The sequence below is a fragment of the Coniophora puteana genome (genome assembly GCF_000271625.1).
Source record: "Coniophora puteana RWD-64-598 SS2 unplaced genomic scaffold CONPUscaffold_6, whole genome shotgun sequence".
Taxonomy (NCBI): Eukaryota; Fungi; Basidiomycota; class Agaricomycetes; order Boletales; family Coniophoraceae; genus Coniophora; species Coniophora puteana.
The window spans coordinates 1,015,714-1,030,483 of NW_006913058.1; the positions used below are offsets into that span (position 1 = coordinate 1,015,714).

The 14,770-nt window shown below is 52.2% G+C and overlaps 5 protein-coding genes across 5 annotated transcripts; 4 read left to right on the plus strand and 1 right to left on the minus strand.

The window, feature by feature from the left end:
* The first annotated feature begins 136 nt into the window (after positions 1–136).
* On the plus strand, positions 137–2,568 carry CONPUDRAFT_104467 (uncharacterized protein). Its single transcript, XM_007770431.1, has 10 exons — positions 137–412; positions 471–539; positions 595–680; positions 738–817; positions 879–931; positions 996–1,141; positions 1,194–1,296; positions 1,355–1,700; positions 1,753–2,224; positions 2,277–2,568. Exons 1-10 carry the CDS (start codon positions 308–310, stop codon positions 2,413–2,415), a joined length of 1,599 nt encoding a protein of 532 aa, XP_007768621.1. The 5' UTR covers positions 137–307; the 3' UTR covers positions 2,416–2,568.
* Positions 2,569–2,844: 276 nt separating this feature from the next.
* On the plus strand, positions 2,845–6,213 carry CONPUDRAFT_153768 (Rad4-domain-containing protein; the record flags this gene model as incomplete). Its single annotated transcript, XM_007770432.1, has 10 exons — positions 2,845–3,038; positions 3,094–3,223; positions 3,284–3,965; positions 4,014–4,369; positions 4,427–4,518; positions 4,571–4,892; positions 4,945–5,026; positions 5,088–5,143; positions 5,195–5,281; positions 5,341–6,213. 10 exons carry the CDS (start codon positions 2,845–2,847, stop codon positions 6,211–6,213), a joined length of 2,874 nt encoding a protein of 957 aa, XP_007768622.1.
* A 107-nt stretch (positions 6,214–6,320) lies between these two features.
* CONPUDRAFT_124233 (tRNA methyltransferase complex subunit Cpd1) lies at positions 6,321–8,060 on the minus strand (the record flags this gene model as incomplete). Its single annotated transcript, XM_007770433.1, has 7 exons — positions 7,975–8,060; positions 7,633–7,903; positions 7,210–7,312; positions 7,048–7,145; positions 6,931–6,989; positions 6,776–6,866; positions 6,321–6,730 (listed from the first exon to the last, which is right to left on the minus strand). The coding sequence occupies exons 1-7, from the start codon at positions 8,026–8,028 to the stop codon at positions 6,321–6,323; spliced, it is 1,086 nt and encodes a 361-aa protein (XP_007768623.1). The 5' UTR covers positions 8,029–8,060.
* Positions 8,061–8,719: 659 nt separating this feature from the next.
* On the plus strand, positions 8,720–10,351 carry CONPUDRAFT_165432 (uncharacterized protein; the record flags this gene model as incomplete). Its single annotated transcript, XM_007770434.1, has 8 exons — positions 8,720–8,750; positions 8,810–8,835; positions 8,890–8,932; positions 8,992–9,076; positions 9,132–9,222; positions 9,282–9,416; positions 9,471–9,859; positions 9,910–10,351. 8 exons carry the CDS (start codon positions 8,720–8,722, stop codon positions 10,145–10,147), a joined length of 1,038 nt encoding a protein of 345 aa, XP_007768624.1. The 3' UTR covers positions 10,148–10,351.
* A 472-nt stretch (positions 10,352–10,823) lies between these two features.
* Positions 10,824–13,557, plus strand: CONPUDRAFT_82249 (FYRN-domain-containing protein). Its single transcript, XM_007770435.1, has 5 exons — positions 10,824–11,067; positions 11,119–11,189; positions 11,239–12,171; positions 12,226–13,105; positions 13,159–13,557. Exons 1-4 carry the CDS (start codon positions 10,870–10,872, stop codon positions 12,542–12,544), a joined length of 1,521 nt encoding a protein of 506 aa, XP_007768625.1. The 5' UTR covers positions 10,824–10,869; the 3' UTR covers positions 12,545–13,105; positions 13,159–13,557.
* Positions 13,558–14,770: the final 1,213 nt, after the last annotated feature.

Genomic DNA, 14,770 nt, shown 5'->3' on the forward strand with positions numbered 1-14,770 from the left:
GCTGTGAAAGTGACCTGGCGGTGTCATGTGCAACGGAAGCGCTTGTCTCGATTCCACGTCCGGCTGTCTTTGATCCAGTACCCCCACGCGGATTTATACCGAGGGCATTCCTTCGCTGGGGATGCCAACGCACTCACGCCCCCCTCTCGGATTTCTCGAGTTCGATGCTTCTTTGATCCACCAACGTCCAAGTATATACCCAGCTCCATCCGCATTCCACTGACGTTTCTGCCTCGATCCTTCCGTATATCCTCTCTCTATTAGGACCCTTCACGAACTTTCTCCTTCCCTTCCTCTATTTCACGACATGTCTGTATCAACCGCAGATGCTGGCCTTCCGGCCTATTCTACAGGCAAGAGCCGCAACCTCGTCCTCTGCTTTGACGGCACAGCAGGACAGTACGATGCCACGGTAAGCGTAGCCCAATTGTGACGATTGGCAGTTCTCATTTATCAACCATGGCATGTAGAACACGAACGTTGTCAACTTCTTCAGTCTGCTTCAGAAAGACTCAACTGAACAACTGACCTATTACCAAGTACGTCGCGTCGGTTCTAGATCTTATTCCGACGCTGTGCTGACTTGCGTCCAAGGCCGGTGTAGGTACATACCTCCAGCCGGGTGTCGTGTCGCCACTTCTCGGATGGCTCGGAAAGGTCCTAGACGAGGCCTTTGCTTGGTGAGTGGATGTATGCGCTTTGATCATTTCCCAACAGCTAAATGCGACGATTCCAAGGTACCTGGATCAACACGTCATGCAGGGTTATAGCTTCCTCATGGATAACTATCGCCCAGGTGACAAGATCATGCTTTTCGGTGAGTCATTTAGAGAAGAGATCTAACGTCATGAAGGGTTGCGGCTAACGCGATTATCTAGGCTTCTCGCGTGGAGCATACACGGCGCGTGCGTTAGCCGGGATGTTAGAGAAGGTGTGCATATTGTCACATACGTGTGGTTTCTCCCAGGACTTACACAGACGTTTGGGGAGTTTAGGTCGGACTATTGCCCAAGTCAAACGAGCAGCAAGTCAGCTTTGCCTACAAAGCATACAAAGACACTCGCAAGAATGGCATTGATCTTGCCCAGGGCTTCAAGGAGACCTTCTCTCGGTCCGTCTCGGTGGAGTTTGTGGGCGTGTGGTAATTCGTCTCTTTCTTTGTGTATCGGTTGGGTTGTAATGAAACGTTTCAGGGATACCGTGCAGAGCACTGGTGTGCTCATGAGCAGGAGCCTGCCATTCACCAATTCCAATCAAACTGTAAAGACGTTCAGACACGCGCTTTCTCTTGACGAGGTTAGTGTGTATGCCATCTCAGGTGGATCTAGGACATTGACGAACCCTCCTAATGCAGCACCGTGCCAAATTCCGCCCAAACCTGTATAATATCCCCATTTCGGACACCCCGACACCTTCCGATGACTGTCAAGCCCAGAGCCGGGGCAAGAAACTCAAGGAGAAAAGCCCTGGCCGGAGACGTTTCGCAATCTTCTCTCGGAAACGGAATCTCGAGGCAAAACATGTGCAAATTACTGAAGAACCCCAGCAAATCGTCCGCGAAGAGACTATCATTGAACGCGAAGGGCGACATGTGACTATCGAGACGATTGCCACAGTGGAGGATTATCGGCAGCCAATGGGCGAGATGCACGCCTGGACTACAGATGTGCTGGAGGTGTGGTTTGCTGGGTGCCATAGCGGTATGTCATTTCTGCTCTGATGCTCGTGATAAATTTGTGATTAGCATAACAGACGTGGGTGGCGGTAACGTCGGCAACGATGTGAAGGTCTCGCTTGCAGAAATCACTCTTCGATGGATGGTTGAGCAAGTGGTCATGGCTCAAACTGGTATTCGCTTCGATGACGAGGCTCTCTTGCGGAACCGCATCACTCTTCCCAAGTTCCCAGTCGTTACGGATCAAGAAATGGAGGTGAAGTCAGCCGAGAAGCAGGCGAAGCTGCATATCACCGAGCGAGGCGTCGGACTCAAGGTCGCCAACAACACCGGCACTAAACCCGATAGTAACGGTGCTAGTAATGGCACAACGCCAGCTCCGAGTCAGTCAAGTCCGTCACAGAACCCGGAGGACGAACCTGAGTTCCGGAGCGCCACCTCGCCCTTGCATGACTCTCTCAAGGAAAAGCCAATATGGTGGTTGCTCGAAATTATTCCACTTCCCTTCTCGTGGCAGAGTGCGGATGGCAAATGGCATAAGAAGTGGAGGTACGTGTTTTATCGAACGCTCAGCCTTTTTGCCCAGCTGATCACTTTCCAGTATCCACCTTGGGAAGGGAAGGGACATTCCGAACCCCAACCCGAACTTCCACTATACCGTCAAGGAGCGGATGGAGTACAAGCCTTTGAACTACAAGCCTAAGGCAATCTACAATTACGGGTTTGAGAACTGGGTCTAGCCTTTTCTACTCTCGACTTTGCTCTTTTTTGTACAAGAACAGAATATTTGATACCCTGCATCGACGCCGACCGTTGTTGCAACTATTACGAGCATGACGATTATTACTTATTGCCTTATTATCGCTGTTGTATTAGCACCTATTACTTCTTGCCCCCAATGCATGCAACATGATGCATTTAATCAGGACCGAGTGATCGCGAATAACGAGTGCACAATGGGATGGACTAGCGCTGTGCTTGCTCGTGTTAGGATTAGAAGGCTTTGGCAAACAAAGACACACAACTCATTAATGACGCGAGCGTGACTTGACGCGGCTCCGCGTCAGTCAAGTGATCCCTGACTAATTCGCGTCCCTACCACGACCATCTCCTGAGCTTACTTGTTTCACCTCTTCAATTGCAATCATCAGAGCTGTTTTCCCCCACATATGTCCACGGGAGATGCTCAAGATGCCAACAGCTCGAGCGAAGAGGATTTTGACTGGGAAGAGGTTGATGTGCCCGGGCAACAAGAGCCGGAACTACCGCAGCCATACGGCGAATTAGAGGTCCAGCTGGAGGCCCCGAAGAACATTGAGATTACCCTGCCTAGTGCGCGAGCAAAGAAGGGTGAGGGATCGAAGTAGGTTCTTGACCGCCGGGTGTCTCGTGTCGCCCCCACATCTGATGCCACGCAGGAGGCAAGCTGGTACTGGTATCTCACATGCTGAGCGCATGACAAGGGTAACATGTCACAAGATCCACACGGTGTGCATGCTGGCGAACGCGAGGGTACGGAACAAGTGGCTGAATGACGAGACTTTGCAAGTGCGTCCTCCCCTGAGCGCGTCATATCCCCTGACCTAACGCATGTCGTCGCCGGAATAGGCGCGTTTGTTGTCGTTGGTCCCCATGTCTCTCCAGGACAACCTTGCAATAATACACAAATCCCGCGTGCCAGAGCGTGCCAAGCGCGGGCGCATGTTTGAATCCGCTGTGGGTCGTATCGCGACGTGGTGGGCAGAAACCTACTTCTCAGTGGACCGGACAGGTCACATCGTCAACAGAACATATGAAGATGTGGCTCGTGAGATGGCAGAGGCGGGCAACGATGAAGAACTATATAATCGTGATGACATGGAAATGATCAGAAGCCCGAAGAGCCTCATGAAACATTTGCTTATGCGACGCGGCTCGCGCGATACGAGCTCACAGCTCTTCACTGCACTGTGCCGAGCGCTGGATATCCCGACGAGGCTTGTTGTCAGCTTGCAGAGTGTTCCGTGGAAGACGAGCTCTGACAAGAAGAAAGCTCCTAAGAAACCTTCCGCGAAAGGAAAGAGCAAGGAGAAGGCTACAAATATTGAGGACGAAAGCGAGGACGATGAAGACATGGAGCCTGTCGATATCCCGATACCAGATATTAAGGGCAAAGGGAAAGCAAAAGCTACTGACGAAGATGAAGACGCGATGAAGAACAATATCAAACCTCGAAAGGGTATGTCAAAGCCTCATGTTGTTAAGCTACGCAAGAGCAAGTCTCAACAGCCGCGACCTCCAAAACCTCAAGGTACATCGATCGAGCTGGCTTTCTAACTGGCTTCTGACTTCATAGCAGCATCAGATCCGACCACTTCACCTCCTGTGTTTTGGACAGAAGTCTTTTCTCGAGCGGACTCGATGTGGATAGCTATTGACCCCATCCGCGGCATTATTGGAAAGCGACAGGTATTTGATCCGACGCCCTCTTCGACCTCAGGTCAGAGCAAACTGCCGCGGCGCCGTGATAATATTATGCTTTACGTTATAGCGTTAGAGGAAGATGGCTATGGTCGCGACGTCACCGCTCGGTACGCCCGTGACTACACTGCAAAGGTTGCAAAGGTACAGGGTGCTCGTGCATCATCAGGAGGCCGTGGCCGGAGAGAGTGGTGGGAAAGGGTCATTCAAGTGATAACGCGGCCTTATCGATTGGTGCGTCCGCTTACTTCGCGGTCGTTTCCAGCTGACGTTGGTGTCTGTCTGTTTCAGCAAAGAGACGATCTCGAGGATGACGAGCTGCGCAATCATCAACTCACCGAGGGCATGCCAACCACATTGGCTGGTTTCAAAGACCATCCCCTGTGAGGAATAATTCATCTTCCTCAATTACGGATCTAACTTTGATTCTCGTAGATATGTCCTCTCGCGTCATCTTAAACGTGACGAGGTCGTCGACCCGCCCGTAGAACTAGGAAAGTTCAGAGGCGATCCTGTTTATGCTCGATCTTCGGTAGTCTCCCTAAAGACCGCCGAGAACTGGATGCGCCAGGGTAGAGTGATACGCGAAGGCTGTCAACCAATGAAGATGGTCAAGCAAAGGGCTATGACGATTGCGAAGCAACGTGAGATCGAGGTGGCGATGGAACGGGGCCATAATGGCGAAGAAGGGGAAGTGCTCCAAGGGCTGTACGCGAGGAACCAGACGGACTTGTACAAACCCCCGCCAATTGAGAACGTGAGTCTGCCGCGTTCACTCTCCACGATGATGTGTTGACAGTTCGATGAAGGGCAAGGTTCCAAAGAATGATTTCGGCAATATAGATTTATACGTTCCAAGCATGCTACCACCAGGCGGTGTCCACATTCCCTGTGGGTTCATTTTTACTCGTGCCGTTCGCCCACATTGAAACTTAACTTTGTCGCTGTGCAGTTAAAGGCGTCGCCAAGATTGCACGGAAGCTGGGTTTTGATTTTGCTGAGGCTGTGGTGAGTCCGAGTCGGCTTTGCGCGAGAATGTTGATCTAACTGTCATGACAGACGGGGTTCGAATTTAGAAAGCGTAGAGCCGTTCCTTTAATTGAAGGCATCGTCGTTTCCGCCGAGAACGAAGCTGTCATTGTGGAGGTGCGTCGTCGATCTACCGCGGAACAAATTCAATATAATAATTTCTTCTTCCGTTGCAGGCATTCTTAGCGGCTGAAGGAGACGCCGAAGAAAAGGCGAAGGCAAAGAGGTTAGATCAAGTCCATAAGCGATGGGTACGACTCGTCCAAGGCCTTCGTATTCGCCAACGGCTGCAAGCGCAGTATGTGGACGCGGACAATGGTATTGGTGGAGAAAGCGCTGGCACATCGATCCAGGTGACCATTGACCAGCCGCAGGTAAGGAACCTCCAAAGATTGCCAGAAAGGGGTGTTTACAAGGGCATGAAGCAGCCTGGCGGTTTCCTGATCACTGCAGATGATGTGGTAGAACAGCACCATTTGCCGAAGTCGCGCCACCGGGCTGACCCCGTACAAGTGGATCATGTCCAAGAGACCAATGGCAGGGCAATCTTGATGTCCGAGTCGGAGGTCGTGTCTTCTGAAGAACCGGTGCCTGGGGTGCAGCTTGAGGACACCGTGGACGTAATGGGAGTCGACGATCTCCCAAATGAAAGTAGGTCTGGCGTGCCGATCACTATGCAGGCGTTAGCAGAAGCGGCACACGCACACAAGGATATATCTCATGCTGGCCCCGAGGAGCTCTCATCACGGGCTGCCGTTGCTACTGTGGCAAGCGGTGTTAGCACACCAGGGTCATCAGCTCCTACGAAGAAAGTAAGTACACGAACTGCCCGAGGAAAGAGGAAGCGCGCGAGCGAGGGAAGTGATGCAGAGTCCGACAAGCCAAAGGAGGATGAGCCAACGCCTCGCAAACGACGCGGCGAGGCGGCCCCAGCCGCTGCTACGCCACCTTCCGGAAGGGTCTTGCGCCCTCGTGCGTCAAAGACAGCTAGTCAGTTGAAAGAAGGGAAAGGAATAGAGCTAGCATACCGGCGAGCGGTGGCGGAATAACACCACAGACATGATCCTATCTTACAATTCTTTAATAATACGCAGCTTTTGTGCATACATTTTGCGGTAGACATACTACGTATCTACTTCGTTGCGATCAGCTTGCCTCAGGCCTCATCTGCGATTGGAGCGAGCCGTGCAAAGGTGAGGTAGGATGTATGGCCACGGACTTCATACACCGCTTTTGCACCGTTAACAGAGGCTGAGTCATCGGCGCCTTGCAGAGCTTGTGGCCCGACTCCCTTGGCAGAAGTAGAGGTGGATTCCAACTCTGAAGTTCGGTGCAATTCTGTCACGTTTGCACCGTCTGTCTTGGCTTTTTTATTTTCACCGTTTTCGACGGCATTTTCAGAACTTCCTTCGCGCTTCCTTTTACCGGCATTGGCGATCTGCCTGAGGCGCTTTTCTTCTCGTTTCTGCTCGGATTGTTTTAGCTTGGTGACGATGTCGTCCAGTTTTGGGATCGTGATCTCATTCACTTCATGAGGTCGTATCAGAACCTCATACATGGCGATATCTATTCGTGGTCAGGGCCGACCTGGAATAATATTTATTTTCATACCGGTGAACCCAGCCTCGTTGAGAGCATTGACAGTGCGCAAGACCTGCTCCATACATGGACTGAAGCAGCAGATGCGAGATGTGCAGTCTTTCTATTCAGTAATGTGTAGATTAAGTGAGCATACGCGGCATCCACGCGCAAAAAAAAAAGCTCACACGCATGGCATTTTTGGCGTGGACGACGGCGTCCCATGGAGCGGGAAGATCTAGAAAGACTTAAGAGAATGTCAGCAAACTCAAATCTCTTGTCTAAACCTGACGCTAAGCGTGTACCTGAATCCACTGTGTTGGTGACCGTGAAGCCGTCTTTGCATACATTCCGATGTGTGAGCGTGATGATATCGGCGAGACCGTGGTCGCTAAATTCTTGCCTAGCGTGACAGGTTACTCGTATACACAGAATTGGATGAGTTGACCTTTCAAGATTTCGCGTACCTCGCCTTGTTGGCCCTGGCCTCGTGAAATTCGTACGACCAGAGATGCCCCCTTGCGCCGACAGTTCTTGCAACAGAATGAGAGAACGAGCCGGATCCAGTTCCTGGGAAGCACCCGATTGCGGCATTTTTAGGCTTGTGAATAAGACGCACGTACCTGTCGGCAAGAAGTCTGTCAGCACCGAAAAGGCAAGCGAGCTGCAGAAGTAAGATAGGCATAAATAAGACCAAGATCTAGTTGCCCGCGCTAATCTGTACCGATACTTATGTGAGCAGGTCCGCTCGCTCGGCTCCAGTTTACCCGGTCTCGATCCGAAGACCCAATTTCAAGCGCCAGGCGAGTCGGAGGGTGCAAAACATCGACGGGTAGCAGAGGCATGGCTCTTCCGTGCTCATCTGTGCTAGCGAGGCGTGGGTCACGTACCGGCTTCGATAACTTTGCTTCCTGGTTTGATATCAAGCCATGAGGTAATGAAGGAGATGTCCGCGATGTACAAGATCTGAGTACGATGAGGTAACGCCATTGTCCACAGCTCGGGCGTAGGTCGCAGGAGGTGTATGAACCCTTTTCCATTCCGTGACCCTACCTTCGATCCATACGGAACGCCAATGAGGTCCGAGTGCGGGTAGAAGCCGAACTTGCTGTTGAAATCTTTACCTGGTGTAATCAGCAGGGGTTGAACGGATTCGCGAGTCTGGTGTACACGAATGATGTCAGGGCGGTCTTCGTGATCATTGTGGGGTTTTGCCGTGTAAAGCCACGCACCTGCCAAATTATCACTATGTCGCCTGCCGCAACGGTGCGTGCTGTGGACCACATTGCTGGCGAGATGTAAGGGAGGAGCAATTACAGAGGAGCGCGTGAATGAAGTAGCAAAATTAGCCTTGGCAAGATTGAGTTCCTCGGTGATGCGCCAGTGCGGCGGGAGCAACCGTGAGTCGTCGTGGGACCGTGCTGCCCAAGTATGTACAGTATGTAAATCTGGTGGCACACGGACAAATTTTGGGTTTTATTAGGACTCGGACAGAAAAGAAGATGTCAAGAGGTGATATGGTAGCAGTCGAATTGAGCAGGAGTCGGAGGTGACAAAACGCCTGCGCACGAGCGGCATAGATTATGAGCCAAACAATGGCCCAAACATGAATGCGCATGCATGAATGATGATGCGTTCCAGAATCCAGGCATCGCATCCTGCCAGTGGACATGAATGTTCCCTGCACTTCCCAAGAGAGGCCAACCTGCATGCAATCACAATCATAGGCTCGCATAATTAGGCCCCAAATATTGGTCTTGATCTTTACGCAAAACCTGGTGCACTCCATAAACGTTCAAGTTAGCGTCTGCGATTCTCGGGATGGATAAAAAGACCTGCCGCTCCTCTTCGCTCTTCCAGGCTCTTCCCCAGATCTCAAAAGCCTCCTTTTGTATGAGCTTATCTCGTGTTCTCATATTGCACCCCTCTCCCTAGCCTCATCTCCCCGCAATTCACTTGCTACTGATACCTTAAACTATGGATCCCAATACCCCTCAACTATCTTTCAGTGAGTATCAGCTCACCCTTTTGCTCCCAATCATGGACCACTTGATGACGGTCATCTAGTTTCGATCGTCGATTTCTCCGAAAATGTGGGCCTCTAACCTTCTACCTTATTTACACCCGCCGACAGAATGCTGTCATAGGCGCGCTGGCTTTTCCTCACCCCATCTGTTTCTGACTTGCTTGGTACGGTCTCCGTACTCCAGGTTACTACCACTATACTAAATCTCAGAACCCTTGACCAGGGTATGAACCCCGAGAGCTTATTGGGCGCCCGGCCCTTGAGCTTGTTCACCCGGAGGAATTTCCCAAAGTCAAGCAGATGCATTAGTATGTTTTGTTCAATCTGTGTTCCCCCTTACACACCGCTTTCTCTGTGTTATAGCGACACAATACGACAAGACAAAGCCGCTGTTTTGGCTTACCTTAGGATGAAGCACAAGGATCCCATCAAAGGATACATACTATGTGCAATAGTGCGTAGGGCTCTTTTTTCTTGGCCCCAAACCCGCCACTAAACTCCTGCGTCTGGCAGTCACGTACAGTCGTCTACAATGTGCTTGTGGGCAGCGTATCGTATGCCGAGCGAGGCGCTAAAGCGATGCACAACGCCTCTACCGCACAGGAAGTCGAGGTCATCACCAAAACTGCTCAAGACTTCCAGCTTCGAGTGAGTAAAACTAATCACTACATGGACCGCCCGCGTTATTTATCCGCCGACCAGCGCTGGGGCGACCCATCTCCAATGCCACCTAGCCCAATACCCAGCCCTCAAGCTTCTGCTCTGCTGGCCTCGGCACCTGCTTCAGATACCATGCTTGAGCCCGTCATAACGTTTGCACATATGCCATCCCAATCCTTGAGGACTGCTCTCATCCTCGAGCGTTTTTCTGTTCGCTGCCCTGTGATTTACTGCTCCAACGACCTCCTGTTGCAGACGACCACTGTCATGGGCCGAAGCTTCTCTGACTTTGTAATGCCAGAGAGCGAAGAGACCGTCAAGAAGTGGATCGACGTGATTAAGCAGTGGGGCGTGAACGAGCGCGGCCAGCCCAGTGACGGCGGTTTCGGATTTGGTAAATTCAGGCTTTGTCGCTCAGGCAGGGATTCAAGGTACGTTCACGACTCGGACCGTAGACTATGGTTCATAACGTCGTATTAAGTGTCTCGCAACCCACGCACGGGGCGCAGCGCCGCAGAGATGCATGGAGTAGCTCGAAAAGTCCGCCAGCACGTTCCAACTCATCTTCCAACCGCAGTGGGGGCCTTCACTCGCAGGACTCGAGACAGCAGCGGATAACGCCACCGCCACCTCGAGAAGATGGGCCGTTTGTTGATGCCATTTTTTCTGCGCACTCGGATGGAATTCTGGTGATCCTCCGATACGCAACAGGAAATTAGGATGCCTCCGACTAAGCGCCATTTCTTGATTCCACAACATTCCGTCCTGACACTGGCATCGGATCATCATTTGACATAGCGCCTCCTGCGTTTATTCTTAACCTTTCCAGATTAGTCGAAACTGCAGCTAGGCACGAGTCTTGTAGCTTGTTTACACTGATAGATGATCGATATTTGTCTACATGGTCATGGAATTTATGTCTGTACTATACATCACGGTTCATTCCACCACAGGGGCTCAGAGTCTGCGGAACGACTGAATGTGGTGGCGTCATTACTATTACAAGAGGTTTCCGGATTAGGCAAAAAGGTAGGCGTAGTGTAAGTTTCGGAGGCTGTTCAGCCGAATGTGAAAGAGGGCCGTGGCAGACACGGGCGGTCGCCGCCACTTCAGCTGATGAGAATCGTGTAACGAGTGCGAGTCACCTGTGTGTGCAGACCTCAGAGCGTAGATAATGGAGGTGGCATGTGTTGGAGAGAGCATGGCCTGAGAGAGACAGAAGGAAGAGGAGGGCAATTTGAGCGGAGTAAGGTTTTGACAGGACCGGGCGTGTACTCTATAGACAGACGCCCGGGGGTTGTGAACTGGACTCGCCAACACCGGATGGGCTGTGTCAAGTTGTTTGAGTCTTGTTGACTTCGGGTTGCGTCTGCGCGCGCTTGTCGCCTCGTCGCCCCGACTCCCCTTCTCCTCTTTTTGAACCCACCCACCTCCTTCCGCCATGTCTCGGCGCCGTATGTCGATGACCTCCTCGATGCCTCCTCCTCCGGACAGAGACGTCGTCATGGGCCCTCCCCCGCTGCCGCTGCCCCAGTCAGCTCATCAGCAGCCCCAGTCAACACCACGAGGCTATGCGGCCGACGCGGAGACAAACGAGAAGTACAGTAGGTTGAAAAGGAGGTTTTTCGAGCTCGAGAATGTGAGTGCTCTCCCTCGTTTCCCGCCCTGGCGTTCAACCCAACCGGAATAGAAATACAAGGATACTCTGACGGAGCTTCAACGCTCGGGGGAGCGGAACCTCAAGCACTCCGAAGAGCGAGAGTGCGTTAGCACCACCGCGTTCGTTCGACTTTACTCATTATCACTGTAGCTGCCTGCTCGATCGAATTATTGAACTCGAACATCAGGTCGGCGAGCTGGGAGGACAGTCGGCGCCTAACAGTAGCCCCGGGGGCGTTCGAATGTCGAGTGCCTATCCTCGTTCTCTTCTCTCCTCGCGTGCCCGTGCCACTTTTCACAACAACCTTCAGCAGGCGCATGTCGAGGAAGAGACCGATGACCACTCGGCCGATCCTCTGCTATCCTCGCGGCATCTTGGTCCTACTGCACAGAAGCGAGTACAGGAAGAGGAACGCGACCGCGCCGAGGATGAAGCACGAGAGCGGCGCGCGACCAAACGGACGCGCACTACAGCTAAGGGAAAAGAACTTCCCGTGCCAGCACATCAACCTACGCCTGCACCTCCTATGATGGTCTTTGAAACTTCTAACTCTCCACCGGTCCATGAACCTCCAGTTCAGTCAGCCGTGATTGTTCGTGACAAGCAGGGTACACGTCTGCGCATCAAGCCTCCCGTCAGACCTCCTTCGGATCCTGAACAAGGCACACCCTCCGCACCTAAAGAATCTCAGTCTCCCCCCAATTCTTCGCCCATGTCTCCGCCGGAACAAGTCCCTGTCACGGAACCAAACAACACAAACGGTTTGGTTCGACACGAAAGCTCGGGCCCTGCTAGTCCACCGTCTCTGGTTTCTTCTCCTCCAATCGTGCAACAGCCTCCGTCTCCATCGCTGGCGACGCGTACATTTGAAGTGCAGCGCCGAGGAAAGCCCAAGCGCCTGAAGGCGCATACAGTCACATCGAAGACTCACAGCATCCCCACCATCCCCCGTGACAAGAATAAGCGCCCCCTCCTTCCTCTGAATGTTGGTATTATTACTGTTATCTCCTTGGGTGAGATATGTAAACGGGAGCATTTCCACACGGAACGTTATATATTCCCTGTAGGATATGAGATCACCAGGTAAGTAAGGTTTCCGTTCTCGCCGGCGTCTCACTTTTGCTCACGGGCGCTTAGGAGATACTTATCGACGACAGACCCCAACTCAGATGTTGTGTATACTTGTTCAATCCTTGATGGTGGCGATGGGCCGAAGTTCAAGATTATCGGTGCTGATCTCCCTGATCGCCCAGTGATCGCAGGGACCGCGACGGGAGCATGGTCGAGTATAGTCAAGCAGGCCAATGCTATCCGGAATCGTCAGCACTCCAATTCTGTCTCAGGACCGGACTTCTTCGGACTGGGACAAAACACTATCAAACATCTCATTCAAGAATTGCAAGGCGCGGATCAGTTGAAGGACTACGTTTGGCAGAACTTTATCGAGGGCGGGTGAGTTTCACATTTCGTTCAGGCTGCAGGAGTCTTCTGTGCCCCATTGGAGTGTGCCAAACGCCGACAATGAATAAGAGCTACAAATTGGTCACTTCTTGCATGTACTCTCATGCACCCTCTCCTTCAAATTCCCTTATATCGGAATACGATGAAATATGACATAGACCCCTAGGTGGTAGACACGCCGCTGTAATACCGGCCCTGCCAGAAGATTGCGACCCCACTACATCGACGCGTGAAGGCTTCATAGATGAAGCGGCGCCTAATCCCACGCATACTGCCTCAACGCAGGTTTCTGGCTCGAGCGTAATGGCCACCGGCGGGGAATCGCTTGATATCCATGAATATCAGGGACCTCCCACGACGGATCCCAACACACGTGGAACCTCCCATTCGGCATCTCCCCCGCAATACACCCCGTCTCCAGCTTCCCCGGACGAGGGCACTACTTCCTCCCCAATGAGGTTCGCCAATATCATGAGTCCATATCAGCCGCCTTCGATGTCGATGCCGGGCGGCAATCAATGATATGGAGCGCCTGTACCATCTCTTGTTGTCCCTGGTATGTCCCTGTCATCCTATTTTACAACTCAGCTGACCCAGGGTCATCTACAGCAATTATTCTGCTCTGCTCTGTCTGTGTTTTCAGCTGTGGATTTGTTTTTGGCTCAGTATTGTGTTCATCTCCGGTATCTCGCTTCTTGACACACGCTCGTTTGACCATCTTTAATTTACAGTACATTATTCACTAGTTTCATCTTGCTTCCCGATCGTAGGGCTGCGCTTTCCTTATGGTCAATACAAGCCTCGTGTGCACTGCACGTTTTCGACGCTCACTCCGATGAGCGCCCAACTCGCTCCGTCAGATCGGTGACAGCCGCACCGCAGCCCTCATTGCCCCCTGGAGAGCCTGCCCCTGCGCAGTCCCAGCTCTCCAGGATCAGGCGACCGTATCGCGAAAGCGCAGTGACCGACATCGGCCGCCGTGTTTCGCCGGTGCAGGGCAAGAGAGAAGAACCGTACGAACAGAAAGGCAGCCTTGCTCGTCAAGCGCCTATAAATACGGGCCTCATTGTGGGACTTCTGCCAGCGAGATCAGTGCTGGCGTTGGAGTAGTATGTGAGGCGGACATGCCTTAGTAGGCTCGTGGTTTTATGGTTTGGCTACATAAACTGTATAGCTCAAGGTTGGGCTAAGAATATATCGGGTGTTTGACGACCAGGAAGTCGAATTCCTGTGAAACAGCTCCACGACAGCCGGCGTGATGATTGTATGAAGCGAGAAATATGCGCTCACGATGGGATTCGAGCTAGAAACGGTTTTGGCGCCTGCTGGCGCTTATCTTCAAGCGCCCGTTGACTAGTAGCCGAGAGTCCGTACAGTCGCGGCCGCGGCATAAATTCGCCGTTGTGTCGGTTGTCCATGAGTTCTCTTGACAGGTGAAGACGAGTTTTGCGATAGATTCGCTCTGAGCGCTGCGGGGTTTCTGATAGAGTTTCTCTAGTTCTCTAGAATGTTCCGCAAGAGCTGGAGCGGGAGATCTTTTCGGGCGCCTGCACCGACTTCACGGACCGAGAACCTAGCGCCCTGATAAGATTCAGACAGTTCTGGGAAGGCTTCATCACCGTTGTATAAAGTCGCGCGCTCTATGGCCCCGCCCTCCGTGTGGTGGGTTTCAGATATGTGACGCTCGTTCCTTATCTTGGTTGACCTTGCCTTCGTGAAACCCAAGCTCATGAGCGCTAATGCCATGTATCTGTGGTAGCCCGTTGTATAAAGTCGCGCGCTCTATGGCCCCGCCCTCCGTGTGGTGGGTTTCAGATATGTGACGCTCGTTCCTTATCTTGGTTGACCTTGCCTTCGTGAAACCCAAGCTCATGAGCGCTAATGCCATGTATCTGTGGTAGCCCTGAAGCTGAAGTTCAACGTTCCTTCGCCCGACCGCCCCGGAAGGTGGGCGAGAGAAGACCGCGAACTCTACTTCAAAGGCGATTCAACGTATGCTATGTCGCCGATAGGTAGTATGATCAGCTCAAAATATGTCCCAAAACGAGTGATCGGCATCGTCTACAAAGGTCGTTCTATGTACTAACTCCCAGATCCCAAATATTGAAAGCGCCTCTTAGTAAGCTTCCTTGCTTGCCTCCAACCTTTCTCTCATCCCATTGTAGCCGAGGCAGGTCCTATTCTGTGTAGGTTCTTTCTCGTTTGAGCTAGGGCATATTTG

Excerpts from the sequence above, each read along its gene's own strand:
- CONPUDRAFT_104467 (XM_007770431.1), top strand. The coding sequence starts at position 308 with ATGTCTGTATCAACCGCAGATGCTGGCCTTCCGGCCTATTCTACAGGC. Across the intron at positions 413-470 it reads CAGGACAGTACGATGCCACG|AACACGAACGTTGTCAACTT; the intron begins GTAAGCGTAGCC and ends CATGGCATGTAG. Across the intron at positions 1,297-1,354 it reads ACGCGCTTTCTCTTGACGAG|CACCGTGCCAAATTCCGCCC; the intron begins GTTAGTGTGTAT and ends CTCCTAATGCAG.
- CONPUDRAFT_82249 (XM_007770435.1), top strand. The coding sequence starts at position 10,870 with ATGTCTCGGCGCCGTATGTCGATGACCTCCTCGATGCCTCCTCCTCCG. Across the intron at positions 11,068-11,118 it reads GGTTTTTCGAGCTCGAGAAT|AAATACAAGGATACTCTGAC; the intron begins GTGAGTGCTCTC and ends CAACCGGAATAG. Across the intron at positions 11,190-11,238 it reads AAGCACTCCGAAGAGCGAGA|CTGCCTGCTCGATCGAATTA; the intron begins GTGCGTTAGCAC and ends TTATCACTGTAG.